This window comes from Lepidothrix coronata, unplaced genomic scaffold (assembly GCF_001604755.1).
Source record: "Lepidothrix coronata isolate B3197 unplaced genomic scaffold, Lepidothrix_coronata-1.0 Scaffold21, whole genome shotgun sequence".
Taxonomy (NCBI): Eukaryota; Metazoa; Chordata; class Aves; order Passeriformes; family Pipridae; genus Lepidothrix; species Lepidothrix coronata.
The window spans coordinates 1,939,118-1,963,174 of NW_016690201.1; the positions used below are offsets into that span (position 1 = coordinate 1,939,118).

The 24,057-nt window shown below is 43.0% G+C and overlaps 1 protein-coding gene across 1 annotated transcript in view; it reads left to right on the forward strand.

The window, feature by feature from the left end:
* CD96 (CD96 molecule) overlaps nucleotides 1-24,057 on the forward strand; it is a 71,258-nt gene that overhangs the window by 22,869 nt on the left and 24,332 nt on the right. The window contains exons 3-5 of the mRNA XM_017807872.1: nucleotides 15,309-15,506; nucleotides 17,984-18,201; nucleotides 21,155-21,580. Coding sequence (XP_017663361.1) covers nucleotides 18,144-18,201; nucleotides 21,155-21,580 — 484 coding nt within the window. The 5' untranslated portion in view covers nucleotides 15,309-15,506; nucleotides 17,984-18,143. The remainder of the gene's footprint in view (nucleotides 1-15,308; nucleotides 15,507-17,983; nucleotides 18,202-21,154; nucleotides 21,581-24,057) is intronic.

Sequence of the window (24,057 nt, forward strand, 5' to 3'; positions counted from 1 at the left end):
TTTTTTTACGTTTATATCAGTATTAATTCAAGTCTTAAAAGTCTGACTTTTTGCAACAGCCTGTTTTTTTTTTTTAATTAATGGTGCTTTATAAGGAGATATCAGTCTACTTTTAGGCTTTGAAACAGAAGGTGATTGGAATAAACAGGTTTTACATAGCTCTACAAATTTCATACATGTAAAGCATACACGGAACAAGAAAATTAAGGTAGCACATTTCTTTTCCCAGCACTACTGCAAATAAAATGACTGTTTATCAATAAATACATAATGCACTGCATTATAAACAGTGGGAGATGAATGAATTTCATTTACGCAGACCAACGATATTGTGCCAGTCATTATATAAATCAAACCTAGGCAGAGGCCTGTAAGCTTTTGCTGCTTCACTGATTTTTATTGCCATACAAAATGATAACTGGAAACCACATAGAACAAGGCAAATTAAGAATCTATTGGGGGGAAAATGCGATTGGAAATGAACATCCTCCTGGAAGCTACATGCATGAGCCAAATGCCATGTGAGATTTTTATCTTCCATGCACAATGTGATGATATTCCTGTGCATATATGGTTAAATTAAATTTCCCTTAGCAGCATAAAAATGTAGCTGGCCAAAATAGATTAGAACTGAATAATGTGTTGGATCACATTTTATTTAGATGGAGAAGAGGAAAATATTTAATTTCAGCCTGGAAAGATACTGAGCAGAATAAATGATTGAGTTCAAACAAAGAGATTGTGCTTCCTGGAGGTTTTTCTTTTGTTGCATGAATGAAATTATCTGTAAGTTCATGACAAGATGATGATTTTCTCAGTTGCAGAGCAGTGACAAGAAAACAAAATTATTTCTCTGTGGTCAAACAGGAAATTCTCATTCTGTTGGAGTCCAGTCTCACTCTTTGAAGGATTATTTGGTTTCTTGGGGTTCAGCCAGTCAGTTTGTGCAGTTTGAGGCTAAGGTGGGATGAACTAGTTTGTGTCCTGCAGGATTTTTCTTTAAATAAATTCATCTTCTAAACAACTGCAAAATGCTCCTGCCTGTTATTAAAACCCAGCTTGGTCGGCAGCAGATAAGTGGTTGGCTTCAAACTAGCCCAGCCAAGTTGCACTATTAACCTGCCATTTGCTAGTAGGCTTACACCTGCCATTTTTAGCAGTGTTTTCAGTTCACCTGTAACTACTCTGAGCAAGTGGAGTCAGGACCATTGGCCCAGGGCTGCCAGGCTTGTCCCTCTGCTAAACATATACAGCAGCTCCTGGGGCCCTGAGGATGCCCTCCCCTGCACACAGCCCCACATAAACTCATGGAATGGAAGTCCATGATTTTACAAGTTAGATAAAACAGTAGGAGAAGGGTGGTAGTTTGGGGGTTCGGATTTTTGTGGTTGGTGGGGTTTTTGTTTTTTTTTGTTTTGGGGTTTTTTGTCTTTTTTTTGTCTTTTTTTCCTAATTCTACTCTTTTACTTCTCCTTGCCATGTAAAGGTTTCTTGAGGTTTGGTCGGTTTTTACCTCCCCCCCAACCAAAATGCTGTGGAGAATTATTCGCCCTTCAGCTATTTTTTATAAAAACTTTTGAAGAAGATATCTAGTGTGTGTCTTAGCTTAATGTTTCAATGACAAAACCCCCTTCAAACCCAACAGGCAAATATATGCAGTGGAAGATTTATTTTGATGGTTACTTCTAGTTTCAGGCATATAGATACATTTTAATCCAATATTCAGACATTATTGAATTGAACTGGTAATCATTTAACCGTAAGTTGAGATTTAAATGCTTTTTTTTAATGTAATTGCTTATTTTTGATGTTAGGTATTTCACTGCGCCTCTTCACTATACCAGATTTCATTTGTACCTGTTTCTACTCAATCATTACGTAGACATTGTCTGCTGTGCTAAACAATTTGGCCAATTTGTCCTTCTAATGGCAAAGACTCACTTCTCTCTATACTCTATGTGGTGGAAACATCCCAACATCAGGCTGCATTGAGAAGGTCCCTCAGAGGCTGATGGTACCCCTCTCATGTGCCTGAGCTTCCCACAGACCTGAATGGAAATCTCAGGGAGCCTGGGAGCCAATTTCTGCTCACAGCACCTCAGGAGGATGGAAAATAGCCTCTTCAAACTGCACTTAATAAGACAGGTTTGTCCTGAAAATGCACTGAACAACTCCTGCGTTACTGTTCATGTAGTGCTGTGGGTGAATGGAGCCTCCTGAAGAAATACACAACCCACTATAAACATGATGGAAAAGAGATGCATTTCCTCTAGATTTTGCAATGTTATCTCCATGCAAGACCATCAAAGCAGTGGTAAGAGTTCTTCTCTGTCATGAAAGGGCTGACCTTGTTGATATGCAGGGAGATGGATGTTAAATGGGTTAACCAAGTGAAATGATTCCTTCAGAATGTGAGATTTTGCTGAAATCATAGAGTGAATAGACACCACTTCACTAGAAATCACTGGACTAGACTGTGTTTATTAAACAGCAGAACAATTTGACTTAATAAAACTTATAAACTAAGAATAATGAAACTCTGGTTTGTCCACTGTAGTTTTGTTTGTACAAGTTTTGTGGATCTTAGATAAAACTGTTCATAGCTTCTTACACTCCACACCAGAAATCTCACGTGCCCAACTGTGTGCCTGGTGGTTTGTAGTTTTTACTGTTTTATCAACTGGTTTTGTGAAAGATATTCCCTTTCCTTGCAAATCTCACTTATATCTATGGACCACCGTGTTTCTAAGAAACGGGGGCACCTTCTTAATTCAGACACATCTTATTTGGGCAACCAGAGAGATAATTTTGAAAAAAAACAGTAAATAATGATAATTTGCTAGGTGTCTATCACCTGATTTTACCAGTAAAAGCAATGTCTTTGGGTAAGTTTAGTAAGTTCAACCTGGTTGAAATAATTGTCAGAAGAATTTTTTTTCCATTTGATTTCTTTGTGATACAAATCAGATGTTTTAAGCAGTCAACACTTACGTTAGTGGAATTTTAAATATCAGTTTAAAATGCATAAACCCTGTATTTTAGGGAGGAGAAATAAGGAATAAAACTCTTCAAGGCAGTGAGGATCTAGTATATAATAGAAGAATTAATTTTAAAAATTAATTCTTGGAAAAAATCCCCACTGTTTCCCCTCTACCCCCTGGCCTACCCCCAAGTGGAAAGTGGAAGTGGCAGCTATTGTGGCAAAACATTCCTTGGTCTGTCTATGTTGGAGAAAATGAAAAACCATTAAACGGATAATAGAATAAAAGTGCAATGAGATGTTCAGAGAATCCATCAATAAAAGGATGGCAAGCAATTGCTAAAGACAGCCCTTTCTAAATGTAGCTTTATTGCCAGAGGACGGAAAATTGAGAGAGAATGTGCAAACAATTGAATTTATGGTAATGGCATATAAGCGCATTGTACCACCAAAGCAAAGCTCAGAGCAAACACAAAAGACAAAATACACCAACGTCCCATGGAAACCCTGTGTTTCACCCATTATGTCTTGGTACTGGAAACTGTAATATTCTGATATTAAAATCTAATTCATTGCAAAGTGCATTAGGAGGCAGTGAGGGTGATGTTCTGCACCGTGCCTGCTTTAAGGTGAATTGTTGGAGTAAAAGGGATTAGAGGCATGAGCAACGAGCAGCTTGCTCCTGTGTACTCCAGGTAGCTTTGTTTCCTAGCTTCAGTGATACCTGGACAGTCTGATGCTCTGACCTTAGCAGTTTATGGGTAAATTATCTCGAGATAATTAGAGTCAACTTGAATTTTAAACCTGTTTGAAAATGCACTGTCTATTGAACCAGCAGAGGTGACTGCTAAATGACAGGCAGGAAGAAAACAATGAACTGATGGGCTCAGAGATGGAGCCTCCCAATAACCAGGTAAATTGGAAAGGGGAAAACCAACCTCTGCTGCAGGTTACAGATACCATTTCTGGACAAAACCACAGCCAAAGCCTTGACAGAGCTAAAACTTTGTGGCTAAAAAACCATAGGCAACAGCAAACTTCAGCTTTGAGACAGACTGCACTCAGCCATCAGGCCAGGGAGGGACGGGGAAGGCTTTCCTGTAAGGTATGTTTTGATTTTTATGTGAAAAGAAATTGTGGGCAAATTCTTTTCAGAGAGGTTATTTATGTGTGGGTTTGGTTTTTCGTTTTGTTTTTTTTTTTTTTTTTACTCCATGTCCCCACCTCGTGGCGTCAGCAGCCTGTTTCAGCAGACTGTTTCAAGGAGCCGTGCCTTCCCTGATGACCACGTGTCCCTGCTTCTGCCCCATCCGCGTTGCTGCTCACATATAACCAACCCTGCTACAGTGCTGCTGGCTGGACCAGGGAAGTGCCCCAGCACTAAAGGAAGTCTGGGATTTATTTTTTTTTTAATGTGTAGATAACAGACATGATATGTTTGGGTGTACTGTGGATAGAGCAGTGGGCGTTGATGGCATTACCTGCGTTGCTAACACTTGGTGTGTTGAGAGTCTAAAGGTAATTCTCTGCAAAGCACTGAGAGAATGGAGGGTTTACTTGATTTATCTGATGTGGATTTGGGGTTGAGGACAGTGCTTAGAAACAGAAAAATGGGAATAAAATATCCCAGGTCAGTACATGTCTTTCAGGACACATGCTCTCTCTGAGATGGGCATAGACATTGCTGAGCCTAAATTCAGCTAAGCTGTTTTTTCTGTAAGTCCTCTGCAAAGACTGAAACTTCAGACAAGCTTCCTGTACTAATAAGTCCTGGATTGGAGGAACAGAGCAAAACCGTCTTTGAAAATAACAAAAAACCCAACCAACCAACAAAAAAAAAAATCTAGTTTCTAGGAGTTACTCCACAGACCTCAATAGCAAACAATAAGAATGGAAGATGAAGAGTTTTGAAAATGGTAGAAGGTTCCTATGAGGTAACTAGCAGTGAGATACCTGCTGGCTTTTAAAGCAGTAGGGAGAAAAGAAGAGTCTAAAGATACTAACTGCAGAAATGAAAATAAATAGCAACAGCCTGTCTGAGCCCGGCTCCGTGGAGAGCAGAGCCCGGAGAATGCTACTGAGGTGTGAACAAAAACCTGAGAGTGTCCAGCTGATGGCCCTGCTGAGCTAGTGGGACAAGCTACCACCAGGTAAATACCTCTTAAACAAGATTCTCTTTTAAAGATAAAGCCTTGACTATTAATGGCTTGGGCTGTGGCACAGCTTGCGTCTCTTTCTCTGAAAATTTACTAAAAATGTAATTAGTATGTATTACAGTGTTGCTACTATTAATGACTCTACCTTTCCCGAAGTAAAATATTTCTCATTTATGAGGTGGGTTAGGTTTTTTCTGTTGTTGTTTTACACAGTTTTTGCCTGAAGCATAACAATTGCTGTATCTCTGAAAAGCCCATAAATGACAGAGGCATGACAACGTGAGTTCTGTTGAAAGATTTAGGCTATCTTCCAAGAAGTGTAGTTGTCTTGGCAGCAAACAAGGATTTAAGTACCTTTGAGACATTTGCCTTTAATTGTCGAGGAATGGCATCACCAGCTGCAAAAATGTTTAACCTTCAGAAATGCTTGTCTTACTCATTAGGCTCTCGTTGGGGCACTGATTACAAATATGAGGGCTGAGAGAGGTATCTGTAGCATGGCTTGGGGGGCAAGCAGAGCCGTGGGGGTTCAGCTGAGTCTGGCCCCAGGAGATCTCTGAAAACAGTCTATTTCTTCGAGCTGCTAAAGGTCTGAGCATGGCAACATAATGTCACAGGCAGCAGCTCTCTGTACCTTTAGCTGGGAGGGGAAAAGTCACAAGCCTGATAAAACTGGGGAGCAACTGCAGTGCTGTTTAGGGCTGAGATGAGGTCTGGCTGTGTCCCTTTATAGGGCACAATGATTGTGTCATGTTGTTTCCACCATTTTCATCTTAGGCATAGAGGAGTTTGATGCATCTTGTGTCTGAGGAGCAGCCCTGTAAATACACCAGAGCACATGGGGTATGGGGAAGAGGTGTTTTAGCTTCAGTCAGAGAGCAGCTCAAGATCTGTACACTTTTTCTGTACTACCAGAACTCTTGTGATAAAAGGTATATACCTGGAAAATATTTTTTTCTTTAAATTCCATTTTCCCTGATTATTTTTTATACTCAGAAAAAAATTGGGAAGCCCTGTCTACAATTTTTTGAAAAGCAGCAACAGAAATAAATACGGATAAAATCTTTACAACTGTGAAGCCTCTCTAATTATGAATGCTTCAAAACTTGTTTGTGAGGAAGCTGTGCTGGACTTTGCAAGCACTGACAGGCAGCCACGGCTGCTGCTTTCTCCGCAGGAGCTGCCTCTCCCGCGAGTCACCACCAGCACGGTGGCGGTTCAATGAGTTCTGCCAAGGCTGGCCGCATGAAATCACCAGCTAGTCATAATGAGTGCTCAGCAGGCTGTCCTTGCGCCTTCTGCCCCCTCCAGTCCCTCAGCCAGGATTCCTAATTTACTCAGTTGTCTTTAAGCACAGGTCTGACTCAGTATTGTGCTTGTCCCTAACTTTCTAGAGTGGCTTAAAAGTAGCAAACTCAGTACTGCACCTCCTGGTGTTCAACACGGTAGAAATGCCTGTCTAAAGGCTGGAGTTGGGCTTTCCTTTCACATAAATTAGATGAGTTATTTACAGAGAATCTTCTTCTTACAGAGAACACACAGAGAACCATGTGTTTCCTTGTCAGTCACTGACTTCTGCCAAGTGCTCAGCTTTCATTTTGGGTCTGTTCACCATCAGCCCTATCTTCAATTAATTCTATATAAATTGAGATGCTGTAATTGAACTTCTCCAAGTCTGCACAACCTCGTCTTAAAGTAAGCCAAGTGTCTTATCCAGGCTTTGATTGCTTCTCTGATGGACTACAGACATCCTGCTTATTTGTTTATTAGGCAGCTCCTTATCTTGGTTGTAGACTTGAAAACTCCATCGTTTCAGTTGCACAGGTCCAGTAACTAGGCTTCCAGCTTTTCTGGCCTGACTGGTGCTACCTTAGTCTGTATAAAGGGAGCAGAAGAAAGAAGTGTAGGAAAGAAAACATTATCATGGGTAGCAGTCAACATTATAAGGAGAACCCTGGTCATGTATATCCTTTGCTGAATCCTGTAAAGCTGAGGTGTTGAGCAGTACCAAAAGATACTAAAAGAAGGCCAGAGACCAAAAAGATAAATGACACGGATTACCATTTCACACACACACAAAAAAAGCAGATAAATTAGAATAAAAGAATTTTTTTCAGAAATTTTTGCGTAGCAGGACAGGTTGGAGCAGTAGCAGAATGCCCCATCCCTGGAAAGTGGTCAGAGTCTGGTCAGATGGGGCTTTGAACAACCCAGCCTAGTAAAAAATGTCCCTCCCCATAGCAGGAGATTGGACTAGATTATTTTTGAAAGTCCCTTTCAACCCAAACCAGTTCTGTGGTTCTATAAAAATTGCTTATTATCTTTTTCCACTGTCAACCCCTACCAATTAAATATTCACTGGAAGATGAGCTTGTCTTGGGGTTGCAAATTTATTTCTGAATCTTCAAATGGAAACATGCCCCTAACAGGCTGCTAAAGTACAAATATTCTGATTTTTCACCTGCAATGATACCTGAACTTAAAAAAATATTGAAGATTTATAAATGCCATCTATCCCCTGGAGAACAGAGCCTGACTTGAATGCATATGAAGGCGCTGCAAATTAGAAATGTTTTAATGATGTATTCCCACTGGTAAGCACACATAACAGCAGCAAATACTTATCCAGATGGATGAACGCAAGAATCAGTTTTGGCCTTAAGCTGTCACTGCTCCTGGCCAGTCACATATGTCACTGGTGGGTCTTGCTGACATGTCATCTTTCCTTGCTGAGAGCATCCAGGTATCTTCAGCTGCTTGCCAGCCCTTCCCTTCCTTCACTGGGTTGCTCCCAGTCACTCTTCAGGCTGTGCCAAGTACATCAGCCACTGGAGAAGGTCCATCTGCCAGCCTTTCACAGGGGAACAATTTGGGGCTCTTTCTCTGGAGGTCAGCAGTACTGCCAGGATGCTGTACGATTTCAACAGGCTACAGGAGCCTGACGAAAAGGTTAATTCAGACAGTTGTCTGGCACAGTTTGAATTACTCTATAGGACAGTGCAAGGTACTGCCTGCCGGTGCTGCTGCTCATTTATTTGCCCTTAAATGTTGTTCAGGCAGCAAGGAGTTCTAATAAATTATTGCTGAGCAAGGAGCATGGATATAGTGCTGTGTCATAGAACAGGACATCTTTAAACTAATTTCAGTCTTTCTAGGTCACAGTTCAGCTTCTTTCCTTTGAACTCCTGAAGGGGAATTCAATCTATGCTCAGTGTTAAGGTGGGGGTTCTGTGCCCTTTTGGCAGAGCCATGAATGCTTTAGTTTTTCACATAAAGAGCCTGATGCTGTAACTCAGATGAGGAAGGTACCTCTTAGGCCTCGCACAAATCAGCAGGGAAAACTGGCCTTTATGTTCAGGATCTGGGACCCAAAACGAGTGACTTCCACAGGTAGCTTCCACCCTCCTGAAAGCATCTGCTTTCTGTGGTAGGATAAACTGTAGCAGACATAATTTTAAGGCTAAATCCTGAAAAAGTCTGGAAGAAGGTAGATGAAGTTCTATTGTTAAAACTGCAATGGGATATTACAGAAGGGCATTCTGAGGATGGTGATCATATTGGCGGCAAAACTGCGTCAGGGCTAAGTTGTCAGAGCAACTTCAGCACAAGTTTTTGGTGCCTGCTTTCAGCATCAAAATACACCTGTGTTTTGGCAAGCTTTTTCAGGCCCAGAAAACTGGGTGCTTAAAACTGACCAAGAGTTATGTAGTTATGAATTAAACTACACAGGCACGTTTCCTTTAACTGATTCTCCATGCAAAGGGTAGGGACCACGGATGTCTATTGAGTTTTCTCACTAGAGAGTTGAAGAAGACTGCCAGCAAAAGATGAAGCCAGAGGTGCCACCACAGCAAGGGTGGGAGCCTTGGCCTATGAACTAGTAGCTTTAAAAAGCCCCCACAACAGCAGCTGCATAATTCAGAGGTCTCTCCATTAATGATGTCTCTATAATGCACCTCAGGAAAGGCAGGCAGGGCACAGAGTCCCAGATGCCTGGAAACCAAGGAGGTTGGGAAGAGCCCTGGCATTGCTGACCAGAGGGTATGGCTGTTTGCATGTGGCAGTGGCCAAATATGCTCCACGGAGCAGGCAGGGCAGTGGCCCCGCTCCTTAGCCTTGCTCTGGATTTACTGTTTTGCACATGAAATTAATAAGACTTGTCATAAAAAAAAATGCACATTGGCCATCCGTGTTAATAATTGACTTAACGAGGATCTGACTGCCTCTAGCCCATCCCAGAGAAGTTAATTGAGGGGATTGTGTTTATAATCTGGCTCGAGAGTCCTAATCTCCTGTTCTGATGCTGCCAAGTCACGGATTGATTGATTGATTTTGGTCTCTTGGAGCAAAATAACAACCTCTTGAGACAGACTTTGGCAGTTTCCCAAAGAGAAAGTACACGGCATGGGGAACCAGGAAAAAAAATATAGACTTTTCTGCGGTGTTTAAAAGTGAATTGCTAAAGCCTGCTTCCTAGAAAATGTGAACAGGTGAATGTCAAGCTCTTAGGTTAGCTTCCGGTCCTATGAAAAAGTTTATTGTTAGCAAGAAAGGTGTGTTGTTTTGTATAGACAATGGATGGTGAAGCTTTTTCTGAGAATTGGAGCAAGGGGTTTAAATAATAAAACAAAACTGGTCATCCCTGCCTCTTGCAGAGGCAACCTTCCCCTAGGTCTGGGGACCTCCTCTCCAGAGGACCTGCCTGACTGCTTGAACTATTCTATAATGGAGCAGGTCAGGGGGAGGCAAAACATGATTCTGGTGAGAAAAGGAAAGGTCACCCATAGAGAAAGACTGTTGAAAACTGCAAGTGAAAAATGGACATGCTAGAGAGCCTGTCAGGAGATCTAATTCTTCATTTTTTGCCAAAGTCAGACTAACTGAACCTAATGTATTTTTTGGTTAATATTTTTTTATGGATAATAATTCTAATAATAAGATAGATAATATACTTGCTCTGTTCAATACTTTATCCATTTTGAAACAGCTGATTACTTCCCTGAAAAAATCCTAGTTCTTTCCTGTGGGCAACCAGCATATGATGTAGGTGCCAAACCCATAAAGCTGTACTTTTTCTGTTCAGGAAAAGTGAGCAATCTTCCCTAGGATTCCAAGGAATACACTTGTTGCACCCAGCGTTGTCAGACCTGGGCAGCATCCGCATTGGTATAATAAAACTTATCTTCTGGGTGAACAGACCACATCTGCTTCTTTCCCTTTTTGTTTCATATGTGGGTTGTTAAAGGCTTCTACTGTTCAAACCACTGAACTATATATGAATTTTCTTTGAACTTACATTTCTTACATTTCTTTCATTATCCAATTTGCTCTCTTCAGCTTCTTGGGAATGAGAGCCAGTGTAAAGCAGTAAGCCTGACAGGGAAGTCCAATATCTGAGGGTGTTATGAGATTACAGCCCCAATCTAATAAGGATAGATTAGTTTTATTTCCAATTTAGCCATGAGCATTGCTGGTTGAACCAGATATTAAATCAGACTTCTAAAATTGTACCTGTACTCTGAGCAGCTGGTCAGCTGTACTGATCTCCAGGCTCAGTACTTTCTCTTGCATCCTGAAAGACCACAGCCAAGACTTGGCAGAAGCACTGCAAGCCAAATGTGTCTCTGGTGTATTCAGCTAAATCACTAAAATTAGCCTGAAGTGATTTTGATCCAGCCTCCTGCAAACAGATCTATGGTGCTTCTAAACTTGTGTTTTTCATGCAATTCTGTAGTGGGCTTTTTTTTTCCTCCTTGACAAGCTCTTTGCTGCACAGTAGCCCCTGTTAGAGAAATACACCATGTGAGTCAGTGCCACTTTAAAGGGAGAAAGGATGACCAGTAATGACCATGGCTGCTGTAGTTTGCATGATGTTTGGTGCTTCAGTGACCGGGCAGCTGAGCAAGGGGTAGGGAGGGAAGGGTCCTCTGGAGAGTCTGATTCACATCAAGCTGACTTTGTTCAGTTCCGTAATGAGAGATTTTTTTTTCTTATTTTCAATTAAAATGTCAAATGCACTATTTGATTTGGGTTCAGTCACAGTGCATTTCTCCAGCTTACTGACTTTCAGAAGGCTTGCAGTATGCTTATTTTTAAAAAAAAATCTAATTACAGTACCAGACTGAAATAAATTTACTGAATCATTGATTTTCCGAGGGGCAGAAAGTGGCTTCAGCCTTTTGGGGAAACAAGACTTGGGTAACATGAGTGGCTTCCCTTGTTTACAGAGTGGTACTCTTTGGGACACAGCCTGGAAGCATCCAGGAGCCACCCATCGGCTTGTGCAGTTAAACCCATCCAGACAATGTATATTCATTTTGAAAATGGAGGCAATCATGCAAAATAGAAGTTAACTGCTCTGCTAGAGGTCTCAAATGATTTCATTGCCGTTAGCAGCATTGCTAAGCTTAATCAGCTGTGGAGAAGTTAAAGCATAACCTCATTTCAGGCTGAGGAAGAGCGGTGTTCAGTCGAGTGGTGCCTGTGTGTCAGTGGGTCACAAGCAGGCTCCTGGGAATGGCCAGGTAACACATCAGTGACTGAGATGGAAATAGTACTGAGGAGAAAGGGTCGGACTGGGAGGAGGGCTAGAGGAGATGACTACTAACCTACTTTTTGTTCACAACTAAAACTCTGGTTCAGGTAACACTCAGGGATGCTTTTTATAACTTGATTGTCCTTCTTCCATTTTAAACAAAAAAATGTGTGAATGATGACTCTTTTAAATCCCCACAAGCTAGGGTATGAAGTACCACTGAAACAGAAAACAGCAGTGCAGGGTTTTCCTGTTTGTTCTAGGAGGTGACAGACTCATCTGGAAACTGAACATCTATTTCACATGAGCAGTGACCCTTACAAACCAACCAAAAACTGGAAGTCTTTCTTAATTTTGGTGGTTGCTGAAACTTTAAGAAGTCATATTGAATGTTGAAAGAGGTGTTTTCTGTTAAAAACTATCTTAATTCCCCATCCCTTTTTTCAGCTACTTGCCCAGTAGCTCTCTGGAAGGAGATATGTTTTCAGTGCACATTGCAGCACTAAAAACTCCTTACGGGCTTCTTAGGGCGGGTTCACATTATGCCTTCAAGCACAGAGTGAACCAAAAGCTTTCACATCTGAAGTAGCTACATGTTACTCTGCTTATGGAGTGGAAAATAACATTATGCAGAAATATCCAAGAATTTTCTACTCTTACCTCCAACCTACTCCTGTGCTGTATTTAACTTCTAACTCTATTGAGATACCCAGATTTAGGAATGCACTTGTCCTCTACTGTGCTCATCTGAGGTGCACTCAGCTTTGTGTTGCCTTCTGGAGATGACTTCCCCTCTTTCCAGGACCTGGGGGAGGTGTCCTGCTCTGCAAGACCCAAGGCTAAAGTACCTCAAGACTCCAAATGGGCCCCCCGAGATACATTTTCTTCTCTGCAGAATAAGGCTCAACATGAGAAACCATCTCTGCTTTGCTTTTCTCATTTAAACTTCACCACCTTTTCTAAAGAGACAGGATGTAATGGACAAGTTAATAGATGGCAGAAATATCTCACTTTCTCGTGGTTGCATGAAAAGTATTTATAGGGCTACAAAGATACTGCATGGAAACAAATTTATTAACATCTGATGCTTTCAAAATATTCTGAAAAAAAAAACCCACACCAAAAAAAACCCCAAAACAAAACAAAACAAAACAACAAAAAAACCCATAACAACAACAAACCAAAAAAAGAAAATATCCAAGTTATGGTTCTCAATGTCACTGTATCTGAAGTTAACTTTTACACATTTAATCCTTTCTATTTGATGTATTTCTTCAGTGGTGAATTCTAATCAGTCTGCTGTGTTGAGCTCTGGCCAGACATCTGTGTCTTCAAGAAGGTACTTACACACAATAGTATGGAGGAATTTAAATTAATCGGAGAACCAAATCCATTGGAGATGGTCTGTACAATAAAATGAGCTGTACAACCCGTCTAGGTTTATACCACTTTGGGTGTGAACTTAAGCTTTTCAGTTCTGACCAAGTAGTCTGTTGCTTGTCTTGATAACTCCCTCTGCCATGCAGACCTCAAGATGAAGCCCCACAAGCTGTGTCTACAAAAAGGCCTTTCACAAGCAGACTCCTGTTCTCTCTTACTGGCATGATCCACAAAAGCTGCTCCAAGCATTGCCTCTGAAACCACTGCCAAAGCGACCAGGGGATGACATGGCCTTCTGGGAAGCTTCAGCAGAAACCTTAACCTTGTAGTCTAACATGAGCAGGTGTTTCCCAGCACTAGCAGCAGGTAACTCTTTTTTCAAAGTTATGGGTGCCATTACATTTTGTTACTCCGTTATGAACCTACCTCGAAACATTTCATCACAGAACATGGAAAATGAGATGTGCAAGTGAAAAGCCTTTAGCTGATGTGCAAAATGGGGGGGAAAGCACAGCTTGTGCTGTATCTGAAAAAGAGAAAGAGACCAAAGAAAGCAGGGCTGGTCTCACATGAGCCTTCCAGTTAATTTTGAAAATAATGGCTCTGCAGTCTTTCATTGTGTTGGAAATGGCTGGCTGGCTTTCACTCAGTGGTTTTGCATTGGTGTGTAGTTGCTGGGTCAATGTGCTTTATATTTCTTTCATTTTGTTCATTGGTTGCAACTTTATATTCTGCTTTTTCAGTAACTTGCACTTTGCACCATGAAATGCTCAACGGCTTTCATATGGTCCCTGATGGGCAGTCGTTGACCAGAAATGGGATTAAATGGGAGCAGAGGACCACAGGATCCTGTGTCTGGAATGGCAGAAAAAGTGAGGGAGCTCATTTATGCTCTCTTTCTCTGAAACATGACCTGTAAGTTAGGCCTTCTAATTAGAAAAACTAATTAGAAGGTGGAGCGGGGAGGCATCCAAGGCTGAGCTGTTCTTGGTTTCTCCCATACTCTGAGCTGTCAGTGAAGGAGTAGGGAACAAAAGTCCACTCAGATCTTTTAACATCTCTCAAATTGCTGTTGAGTGGGAAGTGCGTGTGTCTCGCTGTGCTGCTTCAACAGCCCGGCTGGAACCAGGGCTGTACTGTGTCAAACACAGTGTGTAGGTGTGCAACCATGAGGGAGGAGGAGTACAAGGAGAATGCAGAGTGAGAAACCCTCTTCCCTCTCCTCCCCCAGGCAGAAGAGGCAGTGCTGCAAGCTGGAGAGAGGCACCAGAGCTAAGGGTGGGAAGGGGAGACTGAGGAAGCAGGGGGTCACTGGAAAAGACCAGTGGATATCCCACTGCAACCTCAGTGCCCTGTCCCCCGAAATGCTGCACCCACGCACCCTCCCAGCCCATGCCACACACTCATCCAACCCCCTGCGAGGTGCTGTGGTCAAAGGTGCCTGCCAGCTACAGAGTCATTAGTGCGAGTTTCAAAGAGGTTCAAAACCAAAACACAGTGATGAAGTGGGAGTTTCTGTGCCAAGTGCCAAGCGAACCTGAAAGGTTAGTTTACTCTTTAATGAAATTCCTGCTTCAAAGTCTCCATCTCTTTTTCACCAGGGACCAGCGCTTTCTTTAAGCAATGTTTAGAGGACATGAGTCTGCAAGGGTAATCATCCTCGCCTCTGGCAGGAAGAGCTTGTGCACTAGCATTTCTGAAAAGGGTCTCTTTGTGAATAATTGAATTTGTCTCTGGAGTGCAAGATTTCTTTTTCTGTGGGACTGACTGCAGCTTTGCTTCTTCCTTAGTAGCAACTTACTGTAATTGAGGCAGAAAAATTGTATTGCGGTGGCGGGTTTTGTGAGCGTGATGCATAATACAGTGATTGCCATGGAAAGAGTCATTTGTAGTGTTCCAAATGCCTCCTCCAGTAGTGAACGGATCTGCAGAAAATAATTAGAGGATCCCCCACTGCCACCCCCCACTCCCACACAAGGGGAAAAAAATTAATGCTGCATGAAGTGTCCCTGTGCAGCGGGGAGAGCCCCGTGCTGCAATGCACTGCTGGGGACCCATCCTGGGTGATACTCAGAGCCCATCGGTTCCTGCCACTGCCTGGGACACAGGGGACTAACATTCAGGCTTGTCCAGCCCAAAAGAAAATGCTGTGGTTCACATATCCACTGACAAGGTATGCCACTTGCTTGGGCACAGCTTCTTTTCCTCTAAAACCTCCCAGCCTCGCAGTGATTTCTGAGTTTCTCTTGAACAGCAGGAAAAATCTGCACATCCCAATGCTGAGACACTCATCCCTGTAGCTGCCCCACCAAGGAAAAGCCAAATACAGAGAGATATACTTCTTCCAGCTACCAACAAAGTCTGCTGTCCCTGGGCATGTTTCAGTACCACCTCTCATCCCTGCCATCCATAACCTGGTGTGTGACATCCAGCTGTGGCACCTACAAAGCTGCCTGTGAGTAACTTTTCAGGAAAGTGGTAGTGGGGGAAGAAGCTCTTTTATAATAATTTGCCCTGCTGTGAGCAGGACCTCAAATCTTGCTCCAGGGAAGAGGTGTCTCCCTGCCAGCAGGCTAAGTGGTGTGTCTCAGAAGTGGTTTTTGATGTCATAGGCAGAGGCAGGGCTTAGCTCTTTGTGCACATGAATGTCAGTACCAGGGTGAATGCCTATTTCAGAATCTGGGCTTAAGGTAGGAATTGGGGCAAAACTCAGCTCTGAACTGAACAAAAATCCATCGAGCTGAGAGATTTCTTTCTTGTCTGTCTTTCATCACCAAGCACAGCAACGGCGCTGGGTGGCTGCATTCAGCCAACACAATGTAACGTGGCAGCAGTATATTTTTAGAATATTATTTTAGGGGGTGAACAAATTCCAAGGGCAACATACAGGGATATGTTAACTTGAAAAAGCTGCTCAGGGATTTCTGTGGCTATTGAATATGCCACACAGCACTTGGGCTGTCTTGTCAAATTGGGATGCATATTTCAGATCAATAAAAAGGCTCATTTAAGGCTGTTTTTCTCTGTGTTACACAAAATATATTCTCTCATGGTACAAAGCTTACATGACATGATCAGCAGGAGAAGTAAAGGTAACTCCAATCATGAATGAAAGCCCAAATTTTAGATTAAAGTCCAGTTTTCTTGGACTCCAGTATCTGCAGGAAATCTCTGGGTTCTTTGTGGTCTCTGCTCTGAACTGGAAACCAGAACATATCTCTTTAATATTTTTACTCCCTTCTGTGGCTGTCGATTGCAATGGCTTGACTATTCAGTTCACCCTCAACTTCAGGACTTGTTAATCCTCTGGGACAGGTCTTTCTCAGTTTTCTGAATGACAAGCAGAGATTTCCTCCCCGGGGACAATTCCTTTAGCAGTAACCAGGGCACCCAAGCAGTAACCAGGGCACCCAGTGCATTTCGTACAGTTGCTTTTAGTGCATTTTCTCAGGTAGAGGAAGCAAAACAAGAAAGTGTGCAGAAGCATTTATCCTCCAAGAAGTGTGGAGCCCTGACTGCAGCCTCTCCAGCACTATTATCTGTTTCAGCTGGAGCTGGAAGGATAAGCCCTTCCAACCTTATCCCACATGAACATGCAACCAAAACGTTGTGTGTGCACAAATTAGGGAAGCGGTATTGATGCTGTTTACATCTGGTAGTGCACAAAATAGGGAAATGACTAGTGAGGACTTTCTTTTTCAGTTTGTACTTTGCATCCTGGAGCAATGGGGAGCTCCATAGTGAGCAAATGCTGACAGTCAGGAAAGGACATGTCAGGACCCAGATGACTTAGGGATGGACCAGCCACCCAAGAGAGGGCACTGCTTGTAGAGAGAATAGCCTGTTTAAGGGACTGTGACACTTGTCTTCTCTGCCCTGGTGGATGGACTGTAATCGTTTCTCTCCCAAAATCCCAAGAGTGGGTTGTCCTTGGGCCCCCAAGAATGGAGCTATCAGGGGCAACAAGCCTCCTTCCTGGATATACTGCCAAACACCCATCCCACCTCAGGAGGAGCCAGCAAGTAATGTATGTCTACACTGTGTATATGAGATGTCCTGCCCTTCTCTTTTTGGTTTTGGGGAAAGCAGTACGATAAGCAGGAACTCAAACCTGTTTCTTTCTGAAAAGCTGCCAGCAGCAGATCCAGTTTGCATAAGACTTGCCTGCAATGAGGTGCTTTGCTGGCAGGTGTGTGCCTAGCTCATGGAAATGCAGCGTGCTTCGAGGACAGCTCAGAAGGATGTACAGGTGACCTGCAATAAAGACAGGTGACAGGACTGGCAGGAACCATGCTCTTCTGCCTGAGGGTGCTCCATTACCAAAGCTGACAGCTGAAGGACAGTGCAGGGGTTAACCACACCAAGGAATGTTGCCGTGTGTGATGCTGTAATTCTTCATCTTGCAGGAAATAATTAATGGGCTTCTCAGGAACGAAAAAGAAAAAAATGTGAATGTACAGAACTCTCAATTCACTTCATAATAGTTTAGGGGGATTGGTTTTGTTATTTTGCTGGGGTTTTTAAAGATACTGAGTTTAGAGAGTCTAGAAATAATATATTTGAGATATTCTGGACTAACACGTGAAGAAAATGAAGCTGGGGAAAAAAAGCTTTTTTTTTTTTGTATGCCAGCTACCATGTAGTACGCAGAAAACACAGAATCATCAATGTTGGAAGAGACCTTCAAGATCAAGTCCAACCGCTGACCTAGCACCATCATAATCACCCCTAAATCATATCTCAAAGAAATTATTTATTCAACCTTATACACTTGACATGTTTTTGAGAGCATGTAAACCACTAAACTGCTTATTCTGAATTTATCTGAAAAGACAAAGAGAAAAAAATTGGTCTACAACGTGGGCTTGCAATGTAGACAATGTTTTCAACTTAAAGGTTTCACAAGATGTACTAATTTTATCACTCTGGCAGGAAACTGAGGCTTTCACATTTAATAAAGCATTTCTTTGAAGTCACGCTAAGTGACTATGTTGCACATCTGAACGGGGCGGACCATTTCAACTTCCTTTTCTGAGTCCCTGACAGGAGCACCAAGAGAGATACATATTTACCAGAACTTCATCAAGTGAAGATGGAAAAAAAGTGGCTCTTCTGTCTCTTTTGTTTCCTCTGGGTGCCCAGCATCACAGGTAGGAGTACCCATGGGACACCTTGATTCATTTTATGATGGAGGGTGGGCTTAGTGTGTCTCACTAGTGTGTCTCATGGCTACTGGCAATGATCTACTGTTTCCTGACAACTTTCTAATCACCCTAGTTATAATGTGCAACTAGTAAGGAGTAAATGGCTTGTGCTGACTAGCAGATCATTCAAATTGCCTAACCTGCCAGAATAGTAAATGAGATCAGCTCATGTGTACTTAGGGCAATGTGTGCTCATCTCAAATGGGCCAAAAGGAAAACTACTTCCACTGAGGAAAAAAACCCAAACACCACCTTTCTCTCTCTCACACAGACACACTTGTGTATGTGGAGAGAGGAAGAATTGAAACACTGCAAGGCAAGGGTAAATTGTACAGCTGCAAACCTTTAAATAGATTCTTCCCTTCTCCTTCCTCTCCCAGCTCTATGTGCTGTGTTAAAGGCTTGAGAAACAAGCTTGTCATCAGAGTAAAACTTTCAGAAAAGTAGAGTAAGGAGGGCTGCATCCCTGTCAGAGGGAGTTTAAACCAAGAAAAAGATTCATGTTCTTAACACCCTCCACCTACCACCCCCAAAAGTCTGATCATGCACAATGCAGGAATACTTATTATCAGCTAGGAAGAACAATTTTGTAGGATACACATTCTTCCAGTTAATAAAGGAAAAACTGCATGTATCTGACTGGCATGGTAAGATGCATCTCAGAATCTGACATAGCCTGTTCCTATTTTCTTCATCACTGAGCCAAACTGGATTTAAAAGAAAGGAAAAATAATTAATATGTGTATTCATAGAAAATAGAAATTCTCAAATGCAAAGAAAGAAATAGAAGCCTCAAGACATACACATGTAGGAGAGCAATACTAATTAGAGAAAAATAGGACTTGGGGGGGTTTTTCCCCTCAGGATGAAATCCTCACTGAAGTTACTCTAAGGTGAAAGTGGACACCACCATGCCCTTTGTAGAGGTCAGACACCTACATGTCTGTGGGTTAATCCAAGAGATTTCAACTGGAGTACAAGTATGAGCTAATGGACAGTATTTGATTTGGAAAAACAAAGGTGACATAAAATGAGAGTGCTTATATTGAGATGCTAACAAAAAGTTAAGAACACTTTTGCATGAAAGGGTTTCAGTTAAAGTAACCTAACATGCTAGGCTACTAACAAATAACACAAATTAAAATGTTGTTTCTACATATATAACTTTTTCATCTTAATATAAACTACTCAAGTGATTATTCATAGACATTCTTTACATGATCCTTTGACCTCATACAGCACCAGCATGAATATGAGAGTAAGCTTGTTATGTGTCTTTTGCCTTGTAGTCTGATCATAAGATTGCTAATTGCTTTTATCCTTAACTTTTACTGGTGCAAAACTTGCAGTGAAATCAGTGAGCATTTCCTATAATAATCTCTTTGGACTGACAAAAATAGTTTTCAGTAATTTTTCCTCACAACACTTGTCATTCAGGCTAGTTTTTATTTACCCTCTTACATCATCCCATCTCTTTGAACACAACTAAAAGATGAACAGAGCAAGTGGAGCAATGAAACAACAGAGATTAATGTTAGCCATGTCCATTCAGTAGCTTTGTTCTCCCCACACCTAGGCTCTACGTGTCCATGTCACACTTCAGTGGATCGGTACCAAATCTCAGCCACCTCTGTGGGGATGTGGCACCCTGCCCTTGTTCCTTTTCCCTGTCCAATCAGAGCTGATGGTGCACTGGGTCCCTGTATTGCTCCTGGCTGAGCTGGCAGAGTGTGGAGCACACTGCAGGCACCATCAAGGTTGCCTGACCTCTGACAGGGCGTGCCCTGGCTTATGTGCCCCAGAGCCCTGCACCACATGGCAGAGCACATGTCAAAGCAAAGAAATGAGTACGCACTTTTTTCAGGTGAAGGAGGCGAGCAGTGGGCACTTGCTGCCGTGGGGAGCCTGCAGTGTGCCTGGTGGGACTGCAGGGCAAATTCCCAAAGCAAATACACATTGATATAATGATACACAGGGAGGATAAAATCCAATGTAGAAGGGGGGTGACAAGTCTATATCTAAGAGCAATTGCACAGTTCATTTTTTTTGTGGACCTGCATGCCCTTTTAGAAAAGGGACTTCCTGTATATGGCTCTGTGGGTGTGATTGATTACTTGTCTCGCTACGACTCCCCCATCCATAAATTCTTCATCTCCTTGAGTTTGTCAGTATCCTGCATACAGGAGTTTGGGGACTGCAAGACTCTTACTCATAGGAGGGAGAAAGGGAGATAAATCAATTTTATTACAGCAGCAGCTAAACCAAGTAGTACAGGCTCCTGCTGAAAGCCCCTTCACTTCATCGATCCATTACTCCTTTATATGGCACACTAAGGACTGCCACCTGCTTTATGAAATTAATTGAGGAAGAAACCATACATACCAGGGCAACTCACTCTGACACTGAGACAGGCACTCGTTTAGGGCATGCAGGAGATGTTTAATAACATGGAGGTAAAGGAACAGCTTTCTCTGCCAAAGCAGCAAAGGCAAAGGCAATGGGCGGGAAAGACGGTGTGGGGCAGAATTAGCCAGCAGGGATAATTCATTTGTTCTTGCAAAAAGAGCTGGGGAATAACTGGGCCCAGTTTCTGCTTTATTTATATTACTTGAAAGATTTCCACTTTCACAGAGGCCCTCAGAGCTCCCATTTCTCTCCCACAAGTGTGACAGGAGCTCTCTGCGCTCTTCTAGACGCGCATGCATTTGCTTCCCCAGTTCTCTCTCTGCAGTCTGTACTGGTGGAAATTTGCTGTAAAACTCCCTAGAAAGCCTGTGGTTACAGTTGTAGGGTCTTCATGGTTTTCTGTGTCTAAGGCACCAAATCATGTTGAAGATGGCTTAGGAAAAGCTTTGTTTAAACATTACTTGCACTGAAAATGATCCTGTTTGTTTTTAAGGCCAGTCTAGAGACGTCATTACCCAAACAGAAGTGGTCCGTGCTCTGCCAGGTACTGACGTGACCCTGGTGTGCCTCTTCCCAAAATCACACACCACCCACATAATACAGACACAGTGGTCCAAGACTGAAGACAGCCATTCTGCCAAAATAGCTGTTTATCATCCCACTTATGGCACTCATTACTTCGAATTTTCTGAGGCTTCTTACAATTTTTCGGTGTCCTTCAGCACAAGGAAGTGCTGCAGCCAGGATGTCACAGAATCTTTGTGTTTCACCAATCCAAACACCACGTCTGAATGCAACCAGTGGGCTCTGCACCTGAAAAATGTTACCGTCACCCTTAGTGGGCAGTACAAGTGCAGTTTTGCTACTTACCCATACGGGACAAAGGCTGCAAAAATTCAACTTATTGTCAAGGCAGAAGGTAAGTGATGATGAAGGAGATGTTGCTTTATCCTAACAGGGGTGGGGGAGAGTATCAGGATAGACGAACATTTCTTGGTCGGTGATGGTGACCTGTTTGGAGTTTGCAGTGGTGCCACTGAATGTCGCTGCTACAGTTCCCTGTTTACCAGGCCCTCTTTAGTTGTTGTTATCCAGCTCATGATTAGGAAACCTTATTTGTTTGGAGGAATATGAAGCAAGGCCTAAAAGGTATTGAGATGGGAAGTTTCCGCATTTTTATTTTGGAGAAACGTGCCGTGGAGAACACTGGATGAGCAGCTCAGGATATGGCGGGACCAAGGATGGTGCATCTCCAAATCATGCTGTGCTGCTGCTAAGGGTGTGCAGCACTGGGCACCAGAAAGAGAAAACACCATTATCTGGTTCAGACTGAGGGCTGGCCTCTGCAGGGCATGCTGGGTGTTAGCTCAATGTCCCTACTGTCAAAAACACACTGGAGCAAAACAGGGGATTGCTTAGGACAATCACAGGAACAGAGACTTGGCAGCTTCTGTCAGCCAAAAGAAAGCTGTAAAGCAGCATGACTGTTCTCGGTAAGTAAGCCTCAGGGGAGTGTGTGAACTCTAGGGAGGATATTTAAATTATCCCAGCAAAGGAGCAAATTGATTTAAATAGGCGGTAATGGATTTGACTACAAATTAAACAACAGTGGCAATTGTTAGTGCAGCAACATTGGGAACAGCTATTTAGTGTCAGCAGTGAGGGCAAAAGTCCAAATTGCTGTGAAGATGGAACTGGGCAGGGACACTGAACAAGCCTGCTGTTCTGCACATGGGGGACTGGATTTGATGACCCCAGAAACCTCTCTCTGACCCAGGTTTCTGCTAACAACCCAAGCAGGATTAAAGTAAATGCAACAAACCCGGCACGGTTTCAGTTCAGAGCTGTAAGGCCAACATGCTCACTCTGCTTTTGCCCAGGGCTGTCGGTGTAGCAAACATTCAAGGGCTAGGAGCAGGGTGGGTGCAGGTTATTTCAAGGGTAGCAAAGGGCAGTTCTGCTCCTACTGCCCTTTTACCTTCATGATGAGGCCAGACTGGTGGCAGGAGGGACGTTGGTTCCCATGCTGGATCACACTGGTCCTGCAGCAGGAGGAGGTTCTGTGCAAGACTAATATGCAGGAATGTTTAACCCTCACTCCCTGATGGCCCCTGCATGGCAGTGGCTCCAAGCATTTTGGTGCTTTTATCTTGGAGACACACCTCGGGCAACCCTGCAGAACCTTCCTGCCCTGATGAACCCACAGGGGCAAAATGAGAGCCAGCACCTCTGCACAAGCCACAGAGGATGGGTGTGTTTAAACAGTACACATTGGATAACTGTGCCAAAGATAAATCTGCTGCTCCACCCGCTGTACAGGGGTGTGTCATGGTAGGTTCCTCTTGGGGAATTTTCCTGTGCTTCACAGGGCAGAGCGATTGGATCAAGGGGAGTGCAGTGAGGTACAAACAATGCTGGTAACCCTGTGAAACCCTCCTGTGTTTCTGTTCCTCATACCATGTGTTCTCTGTCTCTTTCTTAACACAATAACAGTGCTAATCAGGCATTGCTCCTTTTCTCTTGCTGGTGCCCTTGGTTGATATGGGCATGTTCAACACTGTTATTGCCATCTATGCATTAAACGTGGGCAGCTCTTGTTCATATCAGCATCGTTGTGGCTTTTTTTGGTAGCTACCTGAGGTAGCAAGCTGTGATACCAATAGCTGCTTGCTAGAGAGAACTAAAAAATTCAGTTTGCTACCTCTTGCAGGTTTGTATTTTAAGGTAACCAGATCTTTTGCAATGAACCACTTCCACACAAAAGAAGGCAAAACCCCCTTAATCCAGTCTATGAGTGGAGTGGATAAGGGTGCTAGTCACTGACGAAGTAGTTTCCAACTACGTCAAACTGAAGTGAATCCAGATGGATTCAGCTTGTAGATACTGCTAAAAACCTGCAGAGCAGCAGGCCTGCATAGGACAGACAAACACGGAGGACTTAGCCAACAGGCTGTTAGTGGAGATGGGAACAGAAATGGGGGAGTGGGAAACAAGCAGCTGGGATGTGACTGTAAGAACAGGCGGAGACTGTTTGCAGGCTGAACTTCTGGGGTGACTACTCATGTCTGTACTTGTTGTATGCTTCATGGCACTTTTACATGGTAGATTGTCCCAGCAAAGTCTCCTGTGCAGCTTTCTTCCTGGACAAGCTATAGATTTATTTGCTTCTTTTGTCCTTTTCTTATCCTTTCTGCATTATCCAGCCCCTTAGGGCTTCTGCACTCTGTGTCCTACTGTGAGAGCTGGCTCCTCAGATGCTTCACTCTGGTGGACTGTGCAGGAAAGCTGCTTCTGCCACTGAGTTTCCTGGTCACAACTCTGGGCACTGCCTTTCTTCACATCCCCGTGGCACAGGCTCTGTGCTGGCATCGTTTCTCTGTGCTTGCGTGCCAGATA